Source organism: Cantharellus anzutake (assembly GCF_015039405.1).
Source record: "Cantharellus anzutake strain C23 chromosome Unknown EI90scaffold_32, whole genome shotgun sequence".
Taxonomy (NCBI): Eukaryota; Fungi; Basidiomycota; class Agaricomycetes; order Cantharellales; family Hydnaceae; genus Cantharellus; species Cantharellus anzutake.
Genome location: NW_024066982.1, coordinates 226,274 through 240,565, shown reverse-complemented (window position 1 = coordinate 240,565; position 14,292 = coordinate 226,274). Strand labels below are relative to the sequence as shown.

Here is a 14,292-nt window from a genome sequence, read left to right as displayed (position 1 = left end):
ATGCGACCTTGCCCTTGCAGGCATGTTTAGGCGCCATAGGCGCTTCCGAGTCAGATGTTAAGATTGTAGAGTTGTGGGTTGTGTTGTAAAACACACCTCTTGCACTTAAAAAAGTGTGAGGTCTTAGGGTGGCTCAGCACACAAGGCCGTAAGTGATACAAGATAGTGTATTTTATGGTGGTGTGTAAGCAGTTACCCGGAGGTTCCTGCTTGCCCACGTGACTATATGTATCTAATTTACATGTGACTCGGGGTTCGGGGCTATTGCCCTGACAGATATGCAATAATAGTATGCAAACCCACTGATGCCTCCAGTGCATCTACCCCAAACACACAACAGTACAGCCTTTCTATCATTGTGACTAGGAAGGCAATAGAGACCATTGGTGTAAAAAGCACAGTTTGTGCAACTGCATCAATAAAAACATCATGGTCAACTTTTTTCCAATGGGAATAAAGACTACCAAGAATAGCTTGGATTGGTGAAGGGTTGTTGCCAGGAGCAACCAATGCCACAGTGGAAATATCAGTGTAATACTTGTAGAGGTGACTGAAAATAAGAGCCACCTGGTCAGCTCTAGTGTTGGAATCTTGACAAACATTGACAGCAATGGCAAGCAGCTCAATGTGTTCCTTAATCCTAGAAAGGAGTTAACTCATTGAGGAAGAGAGGTAAAGTATGCTAACTCACTGTTTCAAATCATCCCAGAAGCCTTCATTCTGAATTATTGTGAGGATCTGCTGTGCTTTTTCAATTGCATTGCACTTTGTTCCAGCAGCAGTTTCAAGTTCCCTCCTGCTCCATACTACAATTGTTCTAAATGGAATCTCCAGTTGAATTAACTGGCCAATGGCCATTATGTGTGATGTCCACTGAGTGATGCAAGGTCTAATAAGAGCCCTTGCTTGGTCTGCAGTGCAGCATTGCTCTGCAGAAGCACAATTGAGTGATTATTGAACCAATTAATGATGCCATTGGCCTCAGCCAATCTTAGTGACATGTGTTCATTCTTTTTTATGTAGTCCCCAAGTACAAGTTGCACCTATGCAAGTAATAAGTCAAGAAATACAATTGCAAAGTAATCCATGCAAAAACATACTTGGTGTGCATAGCAATCTGCTACAATTAAATGTGGGAACTGCTCCTGCAACCAAATGCATGTGGCCCTTGACTCTCCTGATGCATCTGACACCCAGCCAATGAGTTTCAGATTGAGTTTGTTCTTGATGTATTCCTTCTCCTTGATGAGTGCCAGCAACCTTTCAGCTGTCTTCCATTGATCCAAGGTGTTATAAACATGTGTCATATGCACCTAAATTGTGTTACATAGTTATTATGAAGAATACTAGAAATTGTAACTTACCATTCCCATACATGAGATCATGAATGCGACAATAGGGGGGTTCATGGTACTCTAAACAGGTCTAAACTGAGGTCTAAATTGAAATCCTAGACTGAGGTCAAAACTGAAAAGTCTTGGCAAAACTGGTCAGTTTTGCCAGTTTAGCTGTTGGGGCTCACACGGCCCAACTGGTCTAAACTCAGCTTCCCAAACTCAGACTCATCATTTCTAAACTCCGTGTCACACTGTACAGTTGTTCCTTCATCGTCCCCAATGATCCAAAGGGCCTCTCCATTTCACCGGACTAATCACAGCTACTACATGCAATGCAGAATAACATAGCATGGCCCTACTTTTTTAGTGGATCAGATATGCACTTAAAGAACTTGGGCCTGGGGAGCTGTGATGCTTGGGTAGTGGTTCCCCCTGCTAGGCTGCTGTGCTTCACATTTCACTGGTTATCAACCAGTGAGTCCCATCCTGGTGCAGAGCTGTGCTGTAACTTGTGCACTTTGGACTTGCCATCTGCCCCACTGCATCGGCATCCCATTTTCCCCTCACCTCCACCATGCACTGCAAGTACATACTTAGCATCTGACTCCCAAGCTCTTCTATTAATCCCTTGCATCACCTGCCACCCCCAAATTATCTAGCACTTTTATGCAAGCTCATCTATCTCCAAACACATTCACTGCACATCTGTTCAACGGAAAAATGTTTCTAACACTAAATCTGCTCTGTATTTACTTCTACATATACATGGTTTGTGTGCTATCATACATGCAGAGCTGCTAGCCTACTATGTCTACCTGATTCAAGTAAAAACCATAATGGCACTGGAAGTGTGCTGATGGGACTTTAGCAAGTCCTAGCATTGCGACTATTATATCGAGGTTGGAATTGTCATTTTCAGAGCACATACATGTGTACCTAGTCTACTATGAAGCATGCCCTACACCATCACTCCTAATGCTGGGTCTGGAAGGGGTGAGATGACACAGAGTACTATGTAGTTGCATGCACGATGAAGTGGCATATGTTACCTAAGCAAAGCACCTGATGCTGCAGATGGACTTAACGAAACTGGCAGAGTCCAGTTTAGATCCAGTTTAGAGTGCTTTACTGTGAATGCTGTAGGAGTGCATAACGGGTGTGCTCAATTTCATGGAACCTTATGCAGCAAATACATCAAAATTGGGCTCCTGCCCTTGTACATTATTAGGAAAAAGGAATTATGGGGGAGAAATAAGAAAGAAGAAAGAGGGTTTTCGTACGAACCGAAAGAGCCTTTCTGCGAAGGAATTGGTTGAGATTTGGTGGAGAAATTCAACCTGAGATGTCCTCATGTGTGAAGTCCGTGCACTTGACTGCAACCATGGGAACAAGGTCAAAAGTTGACGGAATAGGACGATCTTGGAATCATTAAATCCAGAAAAATGCCCAAAGACTCAGTGTTGAATTTCACCTTAATCGGTTCAGTGGTTGTGGAGATATTCTGATTGTTGGGAGTCACAGGAGTCATGGGATGATTTGAACTGTTCAGATGCTCATGTGCAAGCTAGTCTCAATAAAAATATGGGCTAGTCAAATGATATAAATGCTGAAGAAGTCATTGGAGGAGTCTTGGAATTATGGCATTTTATTTGGTCCAAGTTTCCCTGTGCACAGTGAAGGAGCGGAGCTGGATCACCTTATGTAACCAGTTTCCTACGTCCAATAACAATATTAGAGTTTGTGCTGATTTGCGTACTGACCGTGTTTTGGTTGCCAAATATATAATTGTTCACTGTCTAAACAACAATAAACACCCCCAACGATCTCACCTGACGTATAGATCGTCTACGGATAAAATTCTATATTGACTTTACTATGATTTCTAGTCAATATTACACCTAGATATACCACTTTTCAGTAGGACATGATTTTCCTGATAATTTACTGAAGGAAAACTACTAATAAAATAATTCTGCAATAAATGTTACTCAATACAGGAGTGACCAAACTGCTCTTTCTATCGCTTAGAGTGCGTGCTAGTTATCTAGCAGGTTCAGGATCGCTCACTTTTCTCCTGTGGTGTGATAACCAAGTATTGCTGAGAGATTATTCAATTAAGAAGTCCCTCCACCAAATTCTCACTAATTCTCACTATGACACTTTTGTTCAGCTGTGTCTAACTGACCCTAACTCACGCTTAGAGTGACGTGTTAGTTTTATATTAGCTAACAACTAATATTTGCTTTTATCTTTTGGAGCAAATGAACCAACCACTGGTGAGGAGAATTAAACTTTTATTTCTACCTGAGGTTTGAGAGGGGGCAGAAGCGGCGGCCTTTTATGCTTTTCAGAGGCCTCTCTACTCCCACGCCTCGCACTAGTTACATATGCTACATTTGTATTATAGATAGTTCTAGAATGATATAGGGGCTTGGGCTGTGTAAGCTTAATAATGGACTTAGGACATGACTCAGCAATAAGTAATTCATTTCTTTGTCATTTGGGCCGATCTTAGCGGGATCTTGTAGCGCTGAAGCTATGCTCTACACCGCCTTAATTACGAACGGTTATCTTTAGAAATGACTCGGCCATAAAGGACCTTTCTAGACTGTTCTCTAATTGACCCCTTTTTGTGAAGCCACATCATTACTAATGTTCTAGAGCCTTCCCAGTTAATTAACTGATCCGCGGACTTCTGAATCACTTTATGCTTATGATCCGAGATCCAGATCATCAATCATTCCTTTGTTCCGATTTATTTGAGCTTAAAATCAAAAAGTTTTGATGAATCATGGGAAAATATACAAGATCCGGTTTTTTAGCATTTTCTCCTCTTCTGATGCGATCAAAAACTGTCCGCCCGCGCCGGGAAATACTCTATCATATGGTATTCGGTCCGCCAGACTTCCGGGCGCCAATATATTTCCCTTGAGTCACATTACTTTTTGTAAGAATTAGCAAATAAATATATATGAATTATAAGGTGTTTCGCCGTTTGAGCAATATCTCCGTCAGTGTTGAAGCTTTTAGAATAAAACAAAACCGTGGATAAAGTTAAGAAACAGTCCTTTCAGATGGTAAAAAGATTACAGTCAAAAGTTTACTGGCTCCCGAGATATTTACATTTCTTTCCCAATGTTCCTTCTTATTCTGCCGTCTATGTGCTATTTTCTTGTTGTAGGGATATATTCTTTGAATATTACACCTATGCCAGGTTCTAGGCATGCTTGTAGTAGATTAAATCTCATGCTACATGGGTGTAGATAATTTATAATGATCTTCTAATGTCTGTCCAGTCTCATAAAGATCATGAGATCTGTTAAACGTCTGAACTTGTCACTTGTTTGTTGACTATTCTGATAGATCATTGTTTTATTCTTTGAATATTATTTCTCCTACAACGGATAATCAAGATATGTATACCATGTCTGAGAATTCCTGTTCTCAGTCAAATCTCCACCAAATTTCACAAAATCGGTATCATTAGAAAGCTATGGATAAGGAGAGTCGAATGAAATAAAGGGATGGAGTTTTGACGCAGTGTTTGGAGTGGTATGAGGAATTTTGTGTTTTTCTTTTCATTTTCTTTTGTTGTTTGAAATTCTATTCTAAGCCAACAGCAGCCGAACCTTACCGCCATGGTTGGTGGAGGCTTAGCTCAGCCAAACCCATATATTTCGGACTCTTTTCACAAATTGTATGTTTGCTGTATGGGTATATGTACGTAGTGATTGAAATGGAATAGACGATTTCCCCCCTCCCGCTACTTTTGAAGTCTGTGTACTTGGGTGCTGTGAGTGGCCACACAATTGGTAAAGGCCTATTGTGACCTTTAAGGAAATCCACCACGGAAAGAAGATAAGCAAGAGTTACCAGGGTTATATATTTCCCCAAAATTCCCCCCCCCTCCCGTTGATTATACAGACCTGTTCTTACTGCAACACCCTTTCAGCCCCCTTTCTCTTTCTTCCCTAGCTCTTGGGGAGTGAGCTGGAGTGCTACCCTCTGTTTTCTGGAGACAGTAGCAGATTCCTGCTTGCAACACCCTCAAATCTTGTTTAACAGTGGCTTAATTCCACTCCAAAACTTGCTCCAGTATCGTTCAGTTTAGACTCAGTTTAGTCCCTCAGTTTGGCCCAATCTAGCTTACTGTGAAACCCCCTAATGTGATTCCTGGATGTGTCTTTCCATCTGTCACACTGCCCAGTTGCATATGCACCTTCCATCATTTAAGTTAGTGCTTCTTGATGCGTCTAAAACCTTTCCTGAAAGACACTTCTGAGGTGGTAATTTAAACCCAGGATTCAGCATAGAAAACAGCTTGATGACCTCTGGCATCAATGGAAAAAAAGGACCACCCAGCTGACACAATTGCTCAAAGCAGTTGCTGTTCAAGTGTGGTTTGACCCAGATCTGGGAGGTGAGGTGGGATTTGTGAGAAGGTTCTCTGGCAAGTTGGAACACTGTCTGTGGGAGGGATGAGTAGCAGTGGGGGGTTGGAGACTGAGAAGTGTGGATAGTTGGTGGATCTTCAGTGGTGGTGCTGGAAGATGTCCAAGGGAGGGGTGAGGGCTGCTGTTCTTGTGCAGTTATATGCATATTCCATGATGCTGCTTTTGGGATACTGTAATTCTCCATCCTGTAAATCCTCTGAATCCATATCTATGGTGGCTGTCTGGGTTATCTCAACTTCCTCTGTCTCTGTCTTCATGCATGTGCTTACTATCAGATTGCTGGCACATCTCTTCTAGAATTCCCCCTGTCCTTTTCCTGGTCTGCTGTTTGTCACTGGTTAAGGTTCCTTACCCTGTCAAGCAGGTATGCAAGCTCAGAGTCTGATCCATGACTATCAGTGCTAGTAGACATATCATCTGTTTCTGGAATTTCCACCTTCCCTGACATTGTGACTGCCTTGACTGCTATGACATTATTTGGAATCCAGCCTTCCATCTGGCCTTGCTTGAGTAGAGAGACTGGCGATCTGGCAGTCTGGACAGCAGACATTCTCAGATATAAGCTAGTTCAGATTATTCTGAGGGGGCAGGGCATGTTCTCTGTTCCACTTCCCTGTTCCTCTCTGCATGCTATTTCTGATATTTGCTCTACTTTGGTCTTCTATATCATCACTCAACATCTCAATCCTCCTGGCTAGTTCCTTGATCCAAGTCCTCCTTTGGCTTTTCCCTTTTGGTGCACATCCCAATCTCAGATTGCTGCCATCTCTGGGGTTCCCCAATTTTCCTATGACTCTTCTCCCTGCTGACTTCCTTGCTTGTCTCACTGGCAAGTCATCCTTGATTTTCCAATTTTTGGGATCTTGCACCCCTGTTGATCAATTTCTTGTGTCTTACTTATAAATCCCTTGATTGCTACTCATCTTGTCTCTACCCCATCCTCGGTTTTATTTACTTCAACGCTAGAGTACATTGGGATCTGTGCACAGAGCCTGGGAATTTATCGATCAGTTGTGTACATAGTCTTGGCTATCAGTGATTGCCATTCTGGGACAGCCAATTTCGGATCCATACCTTTTCCTGCCCTGGAAAGGCAATAAAGGGGGTGTTACTCCTCTTCCTCCTTCTGTTGAGTTAGTAGGGGTGAAGGTGGTGGGATTCATAGAATTGCCTGCCTGTTGGCTTGCTCTTTTGGTTCTTGAGTAGATACCAGTCCCCCAGCGATTCCAGAGAGCTTGATCTCTCTTGATTTTCCATATCTTTATGAACCATGTCTGGTTCTTCTTCATTGGACATCAGTGGGCTCTTCTGTAGCCTTTCCTCATCTGTAAATCTGTAGTGCCAGCCTGCTAAAGCCAGGATCAGGCTCAAGATTACTGCAATTGCCATGTATAGGGTAGTCTTCATGATTGTAGATTAAATGAGTCAATATATGTAATTATTTCTAGTGTGTATCAGACATGCCTCCTGCCAGTCCTGTCCATTCACTATGTAGTTGTCTACATGGATCCTGGCAAGTCCTTCAGGAAGATCATGGACTGCCATAACCTCATGCACAACATACTGATACATAAAAGGCAGGCATTCCCTTACTGGTGGTCTGCTGGTCACCTGTTGTACCTCTTGAGGTGTTTGTTGTTGGGTCATTGGCAATTGATGCTACAATACCTTTAAGGGCAAACTCTTCCCCCCATCTATTCTCCCATTTTCTTGATCACCAGTCTCTCCAGCCTTTTCTTGTCCATGTGTAACAGGCGATGGCATGCTTCCAGACTCTCAAGGTCCATCCTTCATTTTATTTTTCACAGACTGTGGTGTTGAGTGACCCTTCCATACATTTAAAGAGCTTAGTTTGACTCCCTGATGACTGTCCAAGAAGGACCAGGGTGAGTTCGTTTAAAAGAATTTATTAGTATTGTGCACTTGCACTGGGACCGTGTGTGGCCTTACCGGTAGTAAGATTTTCTTTGCCCCCCTTTTTCTTTTCTTGTTTGCTGCTGGGCCACATCCCTAGCATGCTTACAGTGTGGAACAGGCATGCGTACTGACAGGCCCAACATGGGACAATGGTCCCTGGTGTTAGAACTGGGCAAGGGTGGACGATTCTGGAGGGGAACCGGAGACTTAGCAAGGAGGGACCTTGGCCTCAGCAACTCATGCAGAGCGCTGTGCCATTGCTGTTTGTCCATTTGGTCCTTAATTTCAGAGGCGTTGAGCAGGAAGTCTCTAGGGGGCATTTCAGGTCGATTTTAGACTGAAGGTCCAAAACGAGTATGTACAGGCACCTGTACAGTTCTCCAATAAACCATTGCAATGTTTTTCACTTTCCAACTCATGACCTTATAGCACAATGAAAATGTATTCTAAAATTTCAAAAAAATATTCAGACCATGGGAAAGTATCTCATCTAAAGATCTGCCAATTATGTAAGCAATATTTTTATTTTTGGTAATGTTATGTAATTTACAAACTACCCAGGTCATTGCAACAGTTTATTGGAGTACCCCCAGGCTGAACAGAAAGTAGGAATATCATGTGACATGTCATGTGATATTGTTTACTGTACACACTAGTAAACAAAATGACATTAACAAAGCATAAATAATGAAGGACTTCACATGATAAGGCCCCAAATTCAAAATGCATCCTTTAGCTACTTCAAAAGTTGAACAAATCCTTTCCCTCATTGATTCTGGCCATAGTGCTTGCCAAATCTCAGTTCTTACTGGCCACCATTACTCCACTGTCACTCACCTATGGTCTAAACACCATTCTGATGTTCCCAAGCCCAGTGGTGGTCGTCCATCCAAGCTTTCTGACACTGATATCCGCCATGCTTGTCATCTCATCAACTCTGGGAAGGCTGACAACTCATCCCAAGTCACCTGAATACTCCGAAACATCACTGACACATCCCTCTCCATTGAGACTGTATGTAAAGGGCTCAAAAAAGCTGGTTGGAAAGCAGTGGTGAAGAAAAAAAGGCCTATGCTCACCAGGTGTCACAAGAGGGACAGGATGGATTTCACCCTCAGCCACAAGGAGTGGACTCTAGAGGACTGGAAGAGAGTTGTATAGTCTGATGAGACTAAGGTGAATCATCTGGGCTCAGATGGGAGGAAATGGGTGTGGAAGCAGGTGGGGGAGCCTCTCACTGACAAGTTGGTGCAAAGCACAAAAAAGTTTGGTGGAGGTTCCATCATGGTATGGGGTTGTATGACCTGGGATGGGGTTGGAATGGCATACAAGATTGATGGGAAGATGGATGGGGAGCTATACTGCCAAATTCTGGATGAGGAACTACAGGAAACCATATCATATTATCACAAAAACCCAGCCCATGTCCTCTTCCAACAGGACAATGACCCCAAACACACCAGCAAAAAGGCCCAAAACTAGTTCAATAACCACTGTATTAAGGTCATGAAGTGGCCCTCACAGTCTCCAGACCTCAATCCAATCAAGCATCTCTGGAATCATGTGAAGAGAAAGCTTGGGGAATATGAAGAACCTCCAAGTAGTGTTCAGGAGCTGTGGGATTGCTTCCAGGAGGAGTGGGATAGGATAGATCCAAGTGTTTGCCAGAATCTGATTGAGAGTATGCCAAGGAGGATTGAGGCAATGGTTAAAGCAAAAGGTGGCTATACAACATATTAATTAATGCCATTTTCCCTTCCCAAAAATGTACTCCAATAAACCATTGCAATGACCTGGGTGGTTTGTAAATTACATAACATTACCAAAAATGGACATATTGCTTACATAATTGGTACATATCCAAATGGCATACTATTTCATGTTTTGAATATTTTTTTGAAATTTTAGAATACACTATCATCATGCTATAAGGTCATGAAGTCAAAAGTGCAAAACATTGCAACGGTTTATTGGAGAACTGTATATAATAGGGAGATGATAGCACAAGGAAAACAAAGGGGGTCCGAATCAGAACAAAGGCATCTGAACGGGAACAAAGGGATGATGGAAGCGGAGCGGTACTGAAGGTCATAGGTCAGAACCTGTGGTACATCCGAAAGGAGATAGGGAGGGCAAAGCCCAGAGGGGCAGGAGGACGAGGTGAAGTGGGGATGATGACTAACTGACTAGAATGGAGAGAAGCAGCAGTCCAAATAAGGATGAGGGGAAAGCGTGAAAGATACATTACAAACGGCGAAAGTGCTGAGTATGATCTGTGGAGCTTGGAGGCTGTGGAGCTTATGGAGGTTACAGAGGCAGGGTTGAAAGTCTGAGGAATGTTGGCAATGGTGTTTATGTAGTATGAGGTCACCAATGCAATGGACTTAAGCCGAGGTGGAGTCAAAGTCTGAGGTCAGAACTATGATGGGATCTCGGAGCGAAGGTATGAGCGGTGAAGGAGAGAACGAAGGAAGGTCAGTTGGGAGGTTCAAACGAGACCACCACCAAGCTGTTCCCTGGTTCTTTAGTTAGGATGGGGAAGTGTACTAGTGTTGTTTATTGTAAATATAGTACCAATCCGAGTGTTTTGGCTAATTCTATTTTTATGGGTTAGTTTTAAAGTTCCTGGGAATTGACTTACAGATAAACCGAGCCCTGCGGAGCTGTTTCTTTATTGAAATTTATTAATTTGTCTAGGTGTAATTTTGTGTAGCGTTGTTTAATTTGGATTTAAACTTGAATTTAATCTTCTACTTGGTGAAGTTTCAAAGATTCTATTCAGTTAATGAATTTGGATGGTGTCTGGAGTGTCCCTTGAGTTCGTTTTATTTTTGTCTTTATTTTATTGCTTGTTTTAACAGTAGCAAAATAACTGTTTTGTGTTTACACTTTGAAATCTGGAGTGTTAACCAGCTCTCCTGTTGAAATATCTACTTAATATTTCTCTCCTTAATTGCTGCCTTTTACTACAGTGGCAATCTTAACTGTATATCACTTTTTCGCACTGGAGTGACAACCAGAAATGCTTGAGAAAAATAATACTCTATTTTCTTACTTCTCTGAGGGGGGCGAAAGGTCGCAGAAAGGGTCTCCCTTTTATACTCCTTGGGTCGCCTTCCTTTTTCACGCTCTACCTTCTATTTACAGGATTTATTTACAGTGTATTTTTCTCAAACTGAATAAAAAGTGAAATTTTCACGCTATAGTTCCGCTGCGCTTTGCTGCGCTGAACTGCGGTCTACTGCGGTCAGACTGCGCCTGGAATCCTTATTGTCCTTCCTCGCCTAAGCTATTTTAATGGTTAATTAGAATTTGTCTGCGCCGCATTTGCCGCAGTTCCCTATTTCAAATTCCCCATATTTCCCATTAAGTTCGCTATGACTCGGTCATACTGAATTCAAACCTCGCATTACTATGCGTGCGACTGTGCTGAGACCTTCAGCTGATTTATTCCAATTTTATTTAGTGACATTTTAGTTAAAATGAGACTGAAATGATAAATGAGTGAATTATTCAGGTTTAAAACTGAAAGAAAAAGTTGCTAGTAATCAAGAATTACTCAAACGAATGTGTTATAGCTCTCTACTTCATTAGAACATCGTTCCCTAAAATTCCCGCCATGGTCCGTCGTAGTTTAGTAGTTTTCGTGAATTTCGTTCATATTCCCTGATTCCCTTTTGTATTATCACATCCTAATCCTCCATATGTATTGTTCGTTGTTATAGTAGGTCGTCCTCGAAGATATCATATTTTTATGTATTTTATTTAGGGCTCTAGACCTCTTGAAGCTGTCTTCCCGCGTGTTTTCAGGTTTCTAACTTCATGTCCTTGTATCTCATTCATTTCTGGATGTTTTCTCACGTTCTTGGTATCATAAATTTTCATTTATTCCCACCTTTCCAATGGTACTAAGGTTGTGTCCTATTTCCCTGTATTCGTTGAGTTAGCAAAGTTTCGTGCGCACATTCGGTAATCACGTGCGTCGTTCCCATAGTTGTTCGTATGCGGGAGCCGTTTTCGTTTAGTTGTTCGGGATTTATGATATGCGCGGGTGTTTATTTCTTTCATATGGGCTTCTGTGATTTATTTCAGATTTTTCCCTCATGATCTAAGGTTGTTTTGCACCTTTCGTGCTTTGTTTTGACCGGGCTCTTCCTTATTTGGACGGAAATTGGTCTTCGCGATCTGCCGAAGTGCGGATCTCGGTTCCGACGGCCGGTTCCCTGCGCATCGCCACCCTCACGTGTCATTACACATGATGCGGATTCCTATATTCCCGCCATGGGTATAACTTCACAACGGCTCGACCGTTTGGGCTGAGAATTTGCATAACTATAGTTTCCTATTTTTCATAATTTCCGTGTAAATTTCGTTGTATGTTTTAATTATGGATCCTACGCAATCATCGTCTTGTCCCTGAGCTCGGACTTTTGATGTCGCTATTCCCGTTATTGGATTTCTCATTAACGCATGATCCTTTTATTATGGAAATTTGGGAGGATTAAGAGTAGATCCTTTCCTTTCTAATGGGCCATCAAGCTTGTCTCGGTCGTTACTAGTTAATCTTCGCGCTTGCTTTTTAGACATTGTCCTCGTTTTGCAGGAGTTTTAGTCATATCTCCGTCGTTTAGGGGTAGTTTCCCCTATAATTACTCTCATTGGTTCCGTTTGGGTGACATCTACATTTCCTATTATAAACACGACTTTGACTTTTGCATTAGTTCCTGAGGAATCTTTGTTCCGTGGTACTTCCATCCTTGCTATGTGTGCAGACGTGGGAAAGTAGTTTCCGTGGAGGTTCTCTGATTATTTTTATAGTCAAATCTTGGTCGATTGTCCTAATTCTTGGTTTAATATTTGCTATAAATTCCCCGAGAATTCCGTCTCGTTGATGGTAAGCTTGAAGTATTTTTGTTATTTTTCTTTCTTTCGATTTATCGTGTATAGTCGTAATAATTCGTAAAAATTCGTAAAATTCGTAAAAATTCAGGTCCTTCTATGTTCTCATATCTACTTGTCGTATGAGGTTTTGTGATTTATCTGGCATATTTTCATAATGGGTTTCCATAGTGTGGCCGTTATTTCTCCTACAGCGGTGTCCGAGTACAGGGTACAGGACAGCGGTGGAAGGTCATAACTTGCTGGAGGTGTGGTGGAAGAGGGTCAGAGGGAGGAGAGAGAAGAGAGGAGCGGGGAGAGGAGTGGAGGAGAGGAAAGGTGTCAGGTTCGAAGGTGAGTATCAGAGTGGACGGAAGTAGGGTAGGAGAGTGATGGAAGGGTGGAGGTGTCATGAGGAGGAGGGTGGTGAGAGGAGTGATGTTCAGTCCGAGGTGAGTATCGGAGCGGATGGAGATAGGGTAGGACTCCAGAGGTGGTGAAGATGGGGGTCCAGGAGTCGGATTGGGATCGGGTATGTATGGATATGACACCTGGCCACTTAGACTGAAGTGGGAATGATGAGAAGAAGGTTACTTCTCCGGTTCCCACCCCAGGTGTGTTTATATACATGCGGCTTGGGTCACATGAGGTCTGCCACATCACCCCACATACAGCTGCAGTCACCTGGGTGTCCCCACAGGGGATCCTGAGGGCGTATGCTGTGCATGCATGTACTAGGTTGCACCCTGGATCCATCTGGGGTGTCTGGGGCTGGGCATGTTGTGTGCACATTGTAGGAGTGCATAACAGGTGTGCTCAATTTCATGGAACCATACTGTCAGGGCATGCCCTGACATGCACGCCTGACCCCCACTCCACACTGCTTCTTCTTCCTTTCCACTTTCTTTCTTCTTTCTTTCTTCTTTCTTTCTTCTTTCTTTCTTTCTCTCTCTTACATGGACCACCTTTCCTGCTGTTCAATGTATCACCAGCGCACATGCCCATTCCCCCTCCTGTATCTTACCATCCCTATATCGCCATCACCGCTGCCATGCTCACCTCACACCTACAGCAGACCCTCTTGGGAACTCCTGCGGAGAGACACCCAGAGAGCCATGGCTGTGTGCAAGGGTGACATGGCACACCCCACATGATTGACCCCGCATGTATATAATAACAGCTGGAGTGGGAACCGAAGAAGTAGCCTTCTTCTCACATTCCCACTTCAGACTAAGTGGTCAGGGATGCTCACCCTGTGACGGGACTGCCACTACGCATAGCTGCTATTTGTCCCATCGAGTCCCGCAAGCTGGGACCTCACCGCTTTCAGAGCTGTCCCTGACACATATGTAGCAAATACATCAAAATTGGGCTCCCACCCTTGTACATTATTAGGAAAAAGGAATTATAGGGGGGAGTAATGAGAAATAAGAAAGAGGATTTTCGAACATACCGAAAGAGCCTTTCCACGAAGGAATTGGTTGAGATTTGGTGGAGAAATTCAACCTGAGATGTCCTCATGTGCGAAGTCCGTGCACTTGACCGCAACCATGGGAACAAGGTCAAAAGTTGACAGAAGAGGATGATCTTGGGGTCATTAAATCCAGAAAAATGCCCAAAAACTCAGTGTTGAATTTCACCCTAATCAGTTCAGTGGTTGTGGAGATATTCTGATTGTTGGGCATGATGGGAGTCTGTCAGGGGAC

At 43.0% G+C, this 14,292-nt stretch overlaps 2 protein-coding genes across 2 annotated transcripts; both read right to left on the bottom strand.

Annotated features, from left to right (window-relative positions):
- Positions 1-857: 857 nt before the first annotated feature.
- EI90DRAFT_3017326 (uncharacterized protein) lies at positions 858-1,409 on the bottom strand (the record flags this gene model as incomplete). The annotated part of the gene is made up of 3 exons (XM_039057083.1): positions 858-1,043; positions 1,101-1,313; positions 1,365-1,409. 3 exons carry the CDS (start codon positions 1,407-1,409, stop codon positions 858-860), a joined length of 444 nt encoding a protein of 147 aa, XP_038914634.1.
- A 5,516-nt stretch (positions 1,410-6,925) lies between these two features.
- Positions 6,926-7,555, bottom strand: EI90DRAFT_3017325 (uncharacterized protein; the record flags this gene model as incomplete). Its single annotated transcript, XM_039057082.1, has 2 exons — positions 6,926-7,192; positions 7,460-7,555. 2 exons carry the CDS (start codon positions 7,553-7,555, stop codon positions 6,926-6,928), a joined length of 363 nt encoding a protein of 120 aa, XP_038914633.1.
- Positions 7,556-14,292: the final 6,737 nt, after the last annotated feature.